Genomic DNA, 14,274 nt, shown 5'->3' with positions numbered 1-14,274 from the left:
GAAGAACATAAAATGGCAATCTTTTTGCCTTCTGTGAGCTGGATGACTAACTCCATTGCTAAAGGGATAGATGATGTCCAGGTTGGAAACCAGTTAATAGTACAAACAGCTTCTGTAGAAAATACTGTGTTCTTAAAAGGCTGTACGTTTAGACCTACATTGTTTGATAATGCTTCTCTGTGAGAAACAGATATTTAAGCCTAGGATTTAGAGTGGTTTTTCTCTTAAAATATTTTCCATGTGTGAAAATAGTTCTATAACAGATAAGATTTGGATCTAAGTCATACAGGATCCAAGAACCTTGCAAAGGGTTCTTAGAAAAATATCAAATTGAAAGACTAAACTTTTCTTTAGAACGTCTCTCAGATCATTACCATTTTTTCCCTGCTGCTGCAAAGAAATGGTCATAATACCACTAAATATAGATGCTTACGCACCTCGCAATGCTATACACTCACAGGTGTGCTGGAATTATCATTCTAGCTGAGCACAGACTTGAATAGACTTTCTTTCCTTTTTAAAGTGCTGCTTTGACTTGGTGATTTTTTTTTTTTAAACTGCTAGGTGTATCGAGTTTGTCTCCTGCCACAAAACCCTTGTTTTGTGGGGAGAGAATTGCTGGAGGAGCTGGGGGCAGGTGTAGGTGGGGGCGGGGGAGGAGGGGTGTCAGCTAGAGGCCTGTTGGCAGCTTCTGTACTTTTCCCTGGCGTCTATTGAAGGCTGCACAAAGGGAAACCGCTGGGCTGTTCACATGCCAGTGCAGTGGTGGGAAGGGGAGCAATTAAAAGGAAAAACTACCAGCTACCACGTCACCTCCCCCAGTGGCTTGGATGAGGGATGGGGGTCAGCCCGCTTTCAGGTACGGAGGTGGAAAGCTCAAGTCCTTTCCTGGCTGCCAGCCCCAGGGCTCATCTACCAGACTGTCCCCATGTGGGTGGATCTGGGGATCACGCTGGCCTGACAGCATGCTTGCCTCCCAATACCTGATCTGGCATTGCTGGTGCTCAAGGAATTTCAGCCCATTTTTATGGTGTATAGAAACCTAAAATGAGTCTCTCCCCGACTGTGTTTGAAAACCGCTGTTTTCAACTTCAGCTCTTTCTGCTCCTGTTTCTGACCCTGCCCATGACTAATGTCACTGGGTGTTTTAAATGGCTCCAGCCTGTCTTTCTGACTCAACACAACCACAGGATTGGATTTTCCTCTGGGAGTCACAAGGACAGTCTGGCAATGACCGTCAAAGAGTGGTGGGGGCACTTCAGAACCTCCAGGGAGGAGAGGGAGGTGCTCACGACCTTGGAAAGCCACCCTGGTGGTGATGCACCCTCGAGGGCGGTGCCCTTTCCCTGCACCTGGGGCATCCTTTACCGGGCGCATATCAGCACAGAGCATCACTGCATCAGAACACGTTTTGGTACCTCACCTCATCTAGCTGAAAAGTTACTTTATCTGGCTTCTGTGTCCTTCCCTTTATTGAACGGTAACTAAACAGAGCCTTTTATTTGCCCCTGAGTTCCTACAGAGCAAACGGGTTATTTATGTATGACTGCCTCGTGGCTGAGTCCTTTCCCACTCGCAGGAGGCGGTGGGTGGCAGCACGGTTCTGGCCGGGCTCAGCCTGCTGCGTCCACATGGTGTTGTGCCTAACCCCGGGGCTGGGGGGGCGCATCCCCGGCACACAAAACCTCTGCACGGAGTGGCACAGACGGTAAATGAGGCTCTGAAAGGAGGACCACTATCGCAGCAGCCGTCTACCAAGTGTTTCGGACCGAAGCCCCAAACACGACAGGGACGTGTGTTCTATGCCGAGGTACACACCTCTTCCTCTGAACTGTCACTCGGGTCATTGTCTAGTGAGGCACTCAAGGAGGCCGCCTTGGGCTCCAGGTAGCAGAGGCACAGAGCCAGAGGGAAGGAGAGAGTGAGGGCATAGGGCACTGAGAAGGAGGCGGAGAGCAGGAAGAAGAAGATGAAGAGGAAGCAGGGCACGAGGGAGGGCGAGTGGATGGGGAGATAATGCTGCAGGCTCTGGGGCAGGAGGGCGCTCTCGGACAGGTTCGGGAAGGACAGGTAGCCATCGTCATCCAGGAGAGAGGGGAAGGACCCAGGGAGCTGCAGGGAGAAGGAAAACAGGGTGGCCCCTCTGCCCGGCTGCGGTTTGTAGCCGAGAGCCACATCGCGGTCCCCCGGGCACGGCTTCCCTCGGCCATCAGGGTCCGAGGCGGGCTCCCCATGCTGGCACCAGGGTTCTTGAGCCAGCTCGACCCCCAGCGGGGGCTGCCCGTTCTCCTTACACCTCCTGCGGAGCCCTGTGGGGGATGCAGGGGGACGGTGGGCTGATGGGGGGAGCGGGGGGCATGAGTCGGTGCCAAGCCCAGGTGACTGATGTGAGGGACAGCGAGAGAGACAGAAAGCAGCGAACAGAGGTGCAAAAGGACAAAAAGAAAACTGCAATTAGTTAATTTTCTTATGGGTACCGATATAAAATCGTCAAAACAAGAATTTCAGCACTGGGATCGTTCATGAATCTTCAAGCATTCGAGGTGCATGCCAATGCTCCCACAAAGGGCCATCGTTTTCCCCATTAGACCCTCAAGCGAAACATAGGGTAGCCTTTAAAAAAAGGTTGGAGGGGAAGATATCTGTGGGAAATCTCAATATCTACATGTTTCATATGATTCAAAACTTGTGTTTAGACCAACAACTCCATGAATGGTTAGGATGCTGAGAAAATATAACTCTGATAACTTAAAACCAAGACTTTCAATAACTTCTCCCGATGTCTGGCTACTAGGTCTGTCATGAGGGTTCAACTGGATTAAAATGACAGTGAATCCAATTTGCAGTCATTTAAAGCAAAATCTCCAGCATCACCTTTCCTTGGTTACTCAATGATAGCCAAAACAAGGTGGGTTTCCAAATCAAGAAGTTTCTGGCCCCATTCCTATCTGTAAGCAGTTCCCATCAGGGAAATCCACAGTGAACACAGTAGGAACACAAAGTCTCCATGAAGAACCGAAGCTCTTCTGAAAACTCCTCTTCTGGCTCCATTTACCCATGGTGTACATGGAGGAGCTTGAAGAAGTGGTTTCAATAAGCTAACTAGCCAAAAAGACTGTGCTTTCTTGTGATGTGGTTTATCAATGTTTACTTTGTATTATTTGCGATCCATAAGTAATAGACACAATTTCCCAGTCTTCTGCATTTTCTTAGCAGAGGAGTGGTGTGCTTCACCTGCCTGGTTTGAGTCCTTAAGAGGAAGATCTAGGCCGGCATCACTGTGAGCTTGCTCCCAGGGAGGGCTGTGCAGGGTTCTGTGGGCATGTGAGGCTCTTCACACCCTCCCTGGTCCCATGGTCTCTGTGACCACAGCCAGCTTTCTCTGCAGGTGGTGGGAGACTGCTGAGTGAGGTGGTAGGGTGGGTGGCGGGTGAGGGGAGAGGAAGCAGGCAAAAGCCAAACAGGACCTGGGTCTAGTGTAGAGGCTGCTGCCACCAAGGAGTTCAAGACAAGGTCACCTGGAGCCTGAGGATGACCGCACTTCCACTGTGTGTGTGTGTGTGTGTGCGTGCATGTATATATGCACATGTGTGTTTGCCTAGTGTCCTGATAGCATGGACATTACCCAGCTTGCTTTGTGGCGGTTATCCAACCTTGACTTGGTAAATACAGAGGCAGAGGGTAAGAAAAGGCACAAATAAAATGATAGCATGGACCTACTACAGTGCAGAAGTGTCTCTTTTTTGATATCAGACAAATATGTCTTTTCCTAATACTCACATTTGATGTTAAACATTGTATCTTACACAAGACCCTGCACAAATCTCACTGAACTGAGGATAACGCAAAAGTTAAGAGCTGCTGTCCGCCCTCAGAAGGCTGCCCCGTCACCGGCGGTGATCATCAGTGGGGAAACACACTCTCGAAGGAATTAGAGACCAGTCGTTTAAGTACTGTTTTCAGGAGCACACTTTCATTTTGGTTAAAAAAATAAAAAAGAGTGCTGTGTTCCTTTTTGAAGATGGAGAAAAATGAAATTACGGCTTAATCTTTTACGTGGATGATTAGAGTGGGTTTTTAATTTTTTTTTTTAAAGAGTGGTTTTTAAAAACAGCTTTGCGGTGGCAGGGGTGGGGGGATGGAGCCAGCATGCGGCTACTGCAGCAGGAGCTTTGGGCCCCAGCCTCTCAGAAGGCATCTGGGTCACGGTGCTCTGACTCTGACAGCCACAGTGTCCTTTGTCTTTCTGTTCTCCAGCGGCACAAACAGCACCAAGTGACACCGGCGTAGGGCTCCATCTCACGTAAACAAATCCCTGATCTTTTAAAATCAATAAAGTAGGAGTGCATCATTTCAGGAGCAAAGGACAAGTCATTTACTTTTATAGCGCACTTCATCTTATTCGGCTTCCCTAGTGGCTCAGTAGATAAAGAATCTGCCTGCTAATGCAGGGGACCTGGGTTTGATCCCTGGATCAGGAAGATCCCCTGGAGGAGGGCATGGCAACCCACTCTAGTATTCTTGCCTGGAAAATACCATGGACAGAGGAACATGGTGGGCTATAGTCCATGGAGTCACAAAGAGTCGGACACGACTGAGACTAATACTTTCATATTATTTACACATCCCTGAAAGTGGAATGTTAGCCTGGGCAACTTCCAAAAATCATGGGATGCACTGGTTTTCAAGTATATCATCATCTTCTGATTCAGACCTAGTTAAAACCCATCTTAACTGAAAAGGAGGTGTGTGAAAACGAAATTCAGAACAACGCACATTTTCGTAGCTAAAGTGAGACAGATATCCTTGTTGTTATTTATGTCCTGTCTTTATTTTTGAGTTTGACAAATAAGTTAATCTTACCCTAAGAAAAGGGCTGTGCATTGGGTCACTGGGATGTTCTATCATAAACAGAATGATGATACGTTTGCCAATCTGCCTGTTCAGAAGTCACTGTACTTTTTGTAAGTCACGTTCTTACCAAAAGTATTTTCTACAGACCCCAGGGGAAATTCCCACCCCAGCCTCTACATCTGCAGAGCCCACCTGCAAAAGACCACTTTTGAGTCAAATTTACCCCAATTTTAGCATCACCTCTAAGTTATACAGTATTTTTATTTCTGCAGTTTCCTTTCTCCCTGTACATTCCTGGGTTTCCATGATTAATACATAAAAACCTACTGTGTTTTTTGATTTTTATGGGAACTGCTTTGCAAGATACATAACCCAGAACCAGAAGGATGCTATCTACATGTGTTTTTGACTTTCATTTTCTCAAAAAGTTGCTTTGTAGTGTTGGAGCTTCAGAAATAATCATAATGTTTATTTTTAAAAAATAAATTGAATTTCAGATGAAGTGACCAAATTCAGCGAATCAAGCACCCTAGAGAAATGACTGCCAAGTTCACCCTCCATCTCCGAGAAGTCTGCCTTAACCCTTTTCCAAAATATATCCACTAGCTACTCTGATGATGAGGTTAAAATCAAAAGACTAAGAGAGAAAACAGTGTACGAATATGCAAGCTGTGGTCACTCAGTTACTTGCAGTCAAGAGTATGTCAAAGTCAATACTATACATATAGATAAATACACAGCCCTTGGGTAGGAGAATGGGGCCAGAAACGAAGAAAACAGCTTTAGCGGCAATTCTGAATTGTAAGCCCAAACACAAATAAATGGGTTAATATGCCACCAAATGTATTTTTAAGATCTACAGACAGGACAGCTGTTGAAAGTCTTAAGTAGCACCTAAGTAGTTCAATAAGAAGTTTCAAAAAGTTTAAATAGGGATCTTTCAGAGGAAAACTGTGGACAGAAGAAATGATGAAGACTGATAGTATGCACGTGACTAACGCTGAGCTATGAGTCAGCCTAAGTCTTATGCACACATCTCTGCTTCACATTCTCAGCACCATTCAGGACTTCAGAATCCGCAGGAGCCCTGGGAGGCAGAGGGGAGATGTACCTTTCCCTCGTGCCGGACGGCAGCGACCGGCGTGGCTTCCTCGGCCTTTTTCCGTCTGTCCTCCTCCTCGTCCCGCTCCTCCTCGGCCTTTTTCTCTGGAGTCACAGTGGTGATCAAGTTGGTCTGAGACATGCCCTTTGTGGTGATGTACTGGCCAGTACCAACCTCTGCAGCAGACACAGAATCCTTCATGTATATTTCATGGTTTTCATTCACTGATGCTAAAAGCAGATACAATTGGAGAAATAAAGTCTGAGATAGTTAAGTCAGAAGAAGGATGGAAGCCACCCATTGTCCTATTACAGGAAAAAAAAAAAAGCAAAAAAAAAAAAAAAAAAAAAACAACAACCCTGTAAAGCACCAGGTTTCTCTTCAAAAGACACATCAGCCTTGCAGGTACTCTCATCTAAGCAACACCGCAGTTTCATACTTCTGTCACCTGTAACTGCGTCTAAGTGTGATTTCAGTGCTCATCTCTTGAAGCCACCAGCACAGTGTTCATCCACTTGCAGGCTCTCTGGTAAGGATGTGTGTGAGGGTGGATGTGAGTGGAAAGAGGGGAGCACTGAGTGACTGCTGAGCCTCTTACCCACAGAGTAAACCAGCTGGGCAGCAGCACTCAGAGGCAACTTCCGCAACTAACAGCAGACAGACAACTGCCCTACTACACTTGACTTTAAACACATCTTTGGAAGTGCCAGTCAGAGGAGCACTGAACTTTTTTTGTAGTGTTATTACCATTGCTACTACTACTATTGTTATTAGCTGTTGAAAAGTCTCTCTCTCCTATAATATAAAAGCTACCTAAGTTATACTGAAAAGTAGCCATCTCAGTAGAGATGATACAATTCGGATGGCAACTCTGCTCAACTACAGTGCAGAAATGTTTTAATTTTTACTGCGTTTTAAAAAGACTGCCACAATGTGCATACATTCATTCATCTCTGGTATTTGGGGAAAGGAAGACAAACATTGCTAATGAAACTCGTGCAACTGCAAAGCATGCAAACATAAGAGATGTAAGATCCAGCCTTTCCTCCCAGCTAAAATGTCTTAGTGAAAGAAATACTTGATTTAGTCAAATTTTTGTAATTTGTTACTCATTCTTTTAGGGTTTAGGTACCATAAAATTTACTAAAATTTAGAAAGGCTGCTTTTCAAATCACAGGCAAAATTTAATCTGCTTTCATATTTTTGGGAGTTTAAGACATAAACGTTAAGAAAAAAACTCTGAAATCCTTTGAATAGTAAACCATTTCACTAAAATACCTTCACTAAGATATTTTACATCTCCATCTAGTGACAAAAAAGCTTGTATGAGACACAGTATCCTAAAAAGGCTTGTTAGGCTTTTCTCATAGAAGATGCAACCTTGCAAAAAGCAGTAGCTATTCCAACATGCAGCCATGGTCCCCCACGCAGCAGCACAGAAAACATACAAGAACCGGCAGGGCCCCAGAAATTGAGACAACACATACTAGCGTCACTTTTGGGCAGGGGGAGAGAGAGAGACACAGCACGGAATTAGTACATTGGTTTCACGACTGGCTTCTGTCTTCTCAGCAATCACCATTGCACAGAGGGTCACAAGGAAAACAGCATTCACAGCAAATGTGTCCCCTTGGGTTCATATCACAGAACCACGTGAAGGACATTCAGGGGAAAAAGCTGTGATTCTACATGAGCTCCTCCAGCCCTGACTTAAAGAACACACACCTGTTTACACAGATGCTTTTAAAGAAGAGCAGATGAGACGATACAGAGAAAAGGTGCCACTGTGAATGTGAACTTTCAAAGAACTTAATTCAGCTTCAAACAGTCCTAGTAAACAGTGCTTCCCGAAAGCTTGGTTCTCAGCTTGGTTCCATTCTAAAAATGGAACACTCTTCTAGAAGGAAGGGAAAGGTAACTGACCTTCTTAGGCCCGCTCACAAGAGCCTGAAGAATGACCCTCAATATACCTGCTGAGGTCTCAGGATCACATCTGGAATAAGACCGCTTTCACCAGTGGCAACCCTGGTTTCACTCTTTGCGACAACCCTGCCAGAGGTGGCCATGATGCCACCTTACAGATGGCGCCTATACCTGGGACCTGGAGACGGTCAGCCACTCGCCCACTGCCGTACAGGGAACGGGTCTGGACGTGGGTCTGGGTTTATCTACACCAGGTGAGCGTTCTTCCCACTTCACTAACAGAACTTATAAGAAGAATAGAGCACTAATAACACAGGTTTGACTCCCTCTATAAACTTTTTAAAATTTCTATATACTTTTTATAAAGTACTCCACTGGGACAATATTTTTTCACTTTATGTGTATTGTTTTCATTCACGTCATTAGAATCTGCAAACTGCAAAAGGAGCTCTTGGTCATGGCAGCAAGTCAATTTACACAGACTTTCTCTTCTTTTCTTCAGTCTGCTCACTGCCCACCCTCCTTATTCCACTGTCACTGCAAACTCTTTGGTATATATTTTTCTAACCTTCTCTATATCCACATAAGCATAAGCACAGAACACGGTGGTGGGGGCAGGGGAGACACTGGGAAAGTAAGATGTAGGCACTTAGTGTGCTCAGTATTGCTGGATATCATGGCTTCTTAGCCCTTTCAGCAGATGGAGCCAAGAATTAAGAGTTATAAATTATGACTTCATGTTGTTGGGCTTCCTGATAGCTCAGTTGGTAAAGAATCCGCTTGCAATGCAGGAGACCCTGGTTTGATTCCTGGGTTGGGAAGATCTGCTGGAGAAGGGATAGGCTACCCACTCCAGTATTCTTGGGCTTCCTTTGTGGCTCAGCTGGTAAAGAATCCACCTGCCATGCAGGAGACCTGGGTTCGATCCCTGGGTTGGGATGATCCCTTGGAGAAGGGAAAGGCTACCCACTCTAGAATTCTGGCCTGGAGAATTCCATGGACAGATATATTCAGATAAAGCACTATAGGATTCTTTATCTCACTTCATTCATATTTGTATCTTCTTCTGCAGTCAGAATCAGGATTTCTAACAACATCAATGCAATATAGCCTTTTAAGTCAAGAAATCCGGGGAATATGTCACCCCAACAGCCACATCAGGGCTTGGCAAAAGGGAAGGAAGGACTGAGACTCTACAGTGAGCTGAAGGCAGAGAAGGTCAAGGGGGAGGTGATCCCAGGCATCTGTAATAATAACTTGTGATTCTATTTATGCTTTTGCTTATTATTAAAATCATATACTCATGCTTCTAGAAACATCACTTTGTATGTGTCCAGGACCAGGTCGCTATAAACATCTCATGTCTAGGAGCTCTGGGTTAGGAGACAGAGGCCTGGAGCCTAAGTCAAGCCTCACAGTCATCCCGTGGACCTCCGAGGACAACCAAAAGCTGTGGATACTCAACTCACTGACACAAAACCCTGTACATGGCACAGCGATTATATTCGGCCTCTCCTCTGTGGATCTCACTTCTGAGGATACAGATATTCTGACTTTAGCTGCCACGTCTTAGAGCAGAAAAGCACACCAGTGTGTAACTCTACATGGTCACAGAAAACTGCCCCATGAGGCAGAAACTTGCTAAAGACTCCCTTTTATGCCTTAAAAATGTTACTTAAGTGATTGAGTGATTCTCTCCCCACCATACTCACACAGCTGACTTAAAGGTGGAGAGCGTTTACAGCCACCCTCCCAGCCCATCTGCTGGAGTGATTAATATAAACCAGGAGGAGGTCACTTGGAGCCCTTCACTGTTATTTGAATGTCACCCTTCCTATAAGCTATTATTCACTGACAGATGAAAGTCACATTTTACTGCTGACATTTCTAAAAGAACAAGAGATACATTTAATGCAGTTTTCTTGCTAAACCAAATGATCTAAAATAAACTTGGTAATCATTTAAGATCTGCTGGCGAGAGAAGCAAATGATGTATAAGTATGTGATTCCTATACTGAAGAATAAGAGCATCCTTCTCCAAATTCAGGGTGCCAGCTTATGAAAGCTGACCCATTCTCCAAGTACCATTCTTTTGTGTGATTTTACATAAATCTACCATGGCTTCTCTGCTGGCTCAGGCAGTAAAAAATCCGCCTGCAATGTGGGAGACCTGGGTTTGATGCCTGGGTTGGGAAGATGCCCTGGAGGAGGGCATGGCAACCCACTCCAGTATTCTTGCCTGGAGAATCCTCCATGGACAGAGGAGTACAGGGGACTACAGTCCATCGGGTTGCAAAGAGTCAGACACGACTGAGCGACTAAGCATAGCACAGCAGACATCAGACTCATCAGGCACCTTTTTATTTGGCCCATGCCATGTGGCATGTGGGAACTGAGTTCCCTGACTAGGATCGAATCTGTGTCTGCTGTGTAGAAGCATGAAATCTTAACCACTGGATTGCCAGCAGAAGTCCCTAAAGTATTTTTGAAGTTGCTGCTGCTGCTGCTAAGTCGCTTCAGTCATGTCCAACTCTGTGCAACCCCACAGATGGCAGCCCACCAGGCTCCCGTCCCTGGGATTCTCCAGGCAACAATACTGGAGTGGGTTGCCATTTCCTTCTCCAATGCATGAAAGTGAAAAGTGAAAGTGAAGTCGCTCAGTTGTGTCCAACTCTTCGAGACCCCATGGACTGCAGCCTACCAGGCTCCTCCGTCCATGGGATTTTCCAGGCAAGAGTAATGGAGTGGGGTGCCATTGCCTTCTCCGTTTTTGAGGTTAGGGGTTAGTTAAAATTTTCCATTTGGTCAAAGACCAACAAGTGCTTTTCATTCCATACTATCCCAGGGCAACGATGTCCATCAAAGGCTCACGATGGTCTCACACTACTTGGTGGCCACTAGCAGTCCTTACGAGCGGTGCCTACCTCCATCCAAGCTGCGGGACATGGTATAACGTTTGCTGGACGAGCGCTCGAAGTACGGGGCTGGACGATCTATCAGCGCGCTGGCCCTTCTGGTCTGGGCCTGTGTCCGGCCACTGTAACGGAACTTGGAACCCAAGGTGAGGAACTTCTTTGGAGGCGCTTCTGGTAACAACAGTCTACAGAGATTAAAGGAAAAGCATCGGAAAGATGATTAAGCTAAGTATTAGGAATGCTAACTTATTTTTATTTATTTTGGCTGTGCTGGGTTATCCTTGCTGTGTGGGCTTTTGTCTAGTGCGGGGAGCAGGAGCAGGGGCTACTCTCTAGGTGCAGTGCACGGGCTTCTTGTTATGGTGGCTTCTTATGGGCTCCAGGACACCCAGGCTTCAGAAGTTGCAGTTACCAGCTTCTAGAGCACAGGTTCAGTAGTTGTGCTGCATGGGCTCCGTGCATTTGCTCTGTGGTAAGCAGGGTCTTCCTGCACCAGGGATTGAAATTGTGTCTCCTGCACTGGCAGGAGGATTCTTTAACACTCAGCCACCAGGGAAGCCCCAAGAACGCTAATTTCTTACTCTGTTCTGGAAGGTAAAAAGTGCTCTGTGCACCACAGGCTTAACAGCCACCCTGCAATTCAATGAATCTGATTTTGTAAGGAAAAAAGTCAACTCACAACAGTGTGCATCAACAAGGGATGCCGTAGACATGCTATGGGGGTGGAGTCGGGATTAGGTGAACTTGACCATCCCATGGAACTGGAGGGTCTGTGGTTCTACAAACCCAGTGAGCAACTAAGTAGGTAATATCGGTGAATGGTGATAATTTGTTATTTTGTAGACACAAATCTGACAGCTTTACTGTGTGTGAACAGAGGAGTTGAGGGTATTGAAAAGTTATTGAAATAGCCAGGAATGGACTGGCCATCTGAAATAGACATCCTATAAAAATAGGGAAAGCCACTAAAGATAATAAAGGGAGTGATAAGACAGGTAACCATACGACAGCTGAAGGGAAAACCCTTCAGATTTAGTCAGGAGATCTTTAGGATTTGTCAAGGCATCTGATGGCAACAAACTTGAAGGATAGAAAGAATTTTGCTGCCGTGTTCTTCTTTCCAACCACCTCTTTCAGTAAGGTGATTCCAATCACCCTACTTCCTTAGGACAAAACCAAAGTGCTTTCCACCCACCTGAAAAATGTATGGTGTTCTACACATACTTTCCATAAACGCTTGGCGGCTCGATGGTTTGGCAGCTTAAACCCGATGGTGCTTTCAAATTGCTCAAACTAAATTTTAAAAAAATGTTGGAGAGCAGAGTGAAGTTTGGAGTCATAAATAACATGAAAGCAAATAACATACAAAATAAAAATACCACCCATAAATTTTTCTCTATTCCCTAAATCAATTGCTATATACAGATTTCATGCTACACACATTCATTCATTTAAAAAAGTCTTCTTATATCAATCTCAAAACACTGCAGGTACAGACAACCACATTATGCATGTAGTAAATGTTGCATGTACAAGGATTAATCTTATGAAAACTAAATGCAGAAAAGGAGAGAATTTGTATTCCTTCCAGAGACCAATTTGTCTTGATCTTTTAAGCCTAATTTTCATGGCTTCTCTCTGACATCATGACGTCAGCTGGAACACACAGAAATGAATAAAACATTTAGAATCTACAGCAGCCTCAGGATGACATTCTCTCCTTGTATCTGGTCTAGAAATATGCATATATTCTATGTATCCGATGATACATATTGCTGATTTTATTTGTTCATTGGAAGGACTGATGCTGAAGCTGAAGCTCCAATACTCTGGCTATCTGATGCAAGGAGATGACTCATTGGAAAGGATCCTGATGCTGGGAAAGATTGAGGGCAGGAGGAGCAGGGGGTGACAGAGGATGAGATGGTTGGATGGCATCACTGACTCAATGGACATGAGTTTGAGCAAGATCTGGGAGATAGTGAAGAACAGGGATGCCTGGTGTGCTGCAGTTCATGGGGTTTCAGAGACACGACCGAGTGACTGAACAACAACAATGTGGATTACCATGTTAGATGCTAACATCTCAACACTATCTACACTCATCCTTCAAGATCCAAGGGGATGGGTTCCAGGCTGCCCTGGATAACAAAACCCATCGATGCTCAAGTCTCTCACATAGACTAGCCTAGTATATGCATATAACATACACAACCCTCCTACAGACTTTAAATCATCTCTAGATCGCTTATAATGCCTAACACAATGTAAATGCTAGGGGAAGAATTTAAGTACAATGTAAAATGCTATGGAAACAGTTGCAACAAATTCAAATTTTTAGTTTTTCAGAATTTTCTGGAATTTTTTTCCCTGAATATTTCTGATCCATGATTGGTTGCATCCACAGATGCAGAACCTTGGGATAAGAAGGCCCGACTGCATAAGATCAAGGATTGGGAGAACGTATTTTCATATTTTTCAGCATGTAGACTTGAGATGACACTCACTCCAAAGTGAAATAGCTAATTTCCTGAGTAACAGATTTTCATATTATTATGGCAGATACTCAATATATAAAATTTTTTTCTGAAGACAGGATCCATCAGGCCACCAGAGGGCAATCATCTTAAACAGTAAAGCCTTCCCCAAAGAGCTCAAACCCACCAGACTACTGGTATAATCAGCAGCAAAAGGAAATTACGTGGCAAAGAACCAAGGCAGGGGTCCTGTGCAAGGCCTGTGAGCTTTCTTTATGCTGGACCTCTTTTCCTTGTTCGCTGAGTCGGACTGGGCAGGGGAGATGGGGAGAACATCACGGGTGACTAAATGCAGTTGCTTTCCTCAAATTCTCCCTCCCTCTGCTGGTCACAGGGTGGTCATGGAACTCACCCCACCCTGTGGACCCAGTCAACCGACAGACCAGAGGACCAGGGACCTCAATTAAACCATCTTCCACGTGTTTATCCTCCACATGCTATGCTGAAGGGTCACACACCGCGATGCTGAGGGCGGGGGTTTTACAGGAAGAGTCTCCTCAGCACAAGGATGAGAGAGGGCCAGCACTTTCTGAATGTTTATCTTTCTCTGGGCTTTGGATTCATTTCTTTCAACTTCTTTGGAGCCTTTGTGTCACCAGTAATTCCTTCTCATCCTTTCTTCTCAGCCTATAAACATGGTTGTAAAAAGTGAGGGTGGGGAGGACGTTCTCTGAGCTTGTTTCTGCAGAGCCAGGATCAGGGCTGAGGGGCAGGAGGAGAAGCCTCGGTAGTCCACTTCTCACCTGGCTGCCACCTGCCAGGTCTTCACTCCTTTCTGAGCTTTTACTGTCACGACAGGACCTGCCTGTCAAGTTCAAACCACTTTTCTCTGTTCCCATCCGAGAGGCTCCTCTGCCCCATTTGGGACTGCTGGTGAACCACAGTCACTGTATCTCATCATCCATATTTATTAGCCATGACTGTTTCTGGCTGTTCTTTTCTT

The 14,274-nt window shown here is 45.3% G+C and overlaps 1 protein-coding gene across 6 annotated transcripts in view; it reads right to left on the bottom strand.

The window, feature by feature from the left end:
* Nucleotides 1-14,274, bottom strand: part of EPB41L3 (erythrocyte membrane protein band 4.1 like 3) — a 206,866-nt gene that overhangs the window by 23,786 nt on the left and 168,806 nt on the right. For 2 of the 6 annotated variants that reach the window (XM_040264656.1, XM_040264657.1), the window contains 4 exons: nt 11,990-12,087; nt 10,804-10,979; nt 5,966-6,186; nt 1,819-2,382 (listed from right to left, as the gene is read on the bottom strand). In XM_040264656.1, coding sequence (XP_040120590.1) covers nt 1,819-2,382; nt 5,966-6,186; nt 10,804-10,979; nt 11,990-12,087 — 1,059 coding nt within the window. The remainder of the gene's footprint in view (nt 1-1,818; nt 2,383-5,965; nt 6,187-10,803; nt 10,980-11,989; nt 12,088-14,274) is intronic. The other 4 variants (XM_040264659.1, XM_040264662.1, XM_040264658.1 and 1 more) reach the window with 2 other exon arrangements.

This window comes from Oryx dammah, unplaced genomic scaffold (assembly GCF_014754425.2).
Source record: "Oryx dammah isolate SB20612 unplaced genomic scaffold, SCBI_Odam_1.1 HiC_scaffold_22, whole genome shotgun sequence".
NCBI lineage: Eukaryota > Metazoa > Chordata > Mammalia > Artiodactyla > Bovidae > Oryx > Oryx dammah.
The sequence above is the reverse complement of the archived record's forward strand: the minus strand, read 5'-3'. Positions and strand labels throughout refer to the sequence as shown.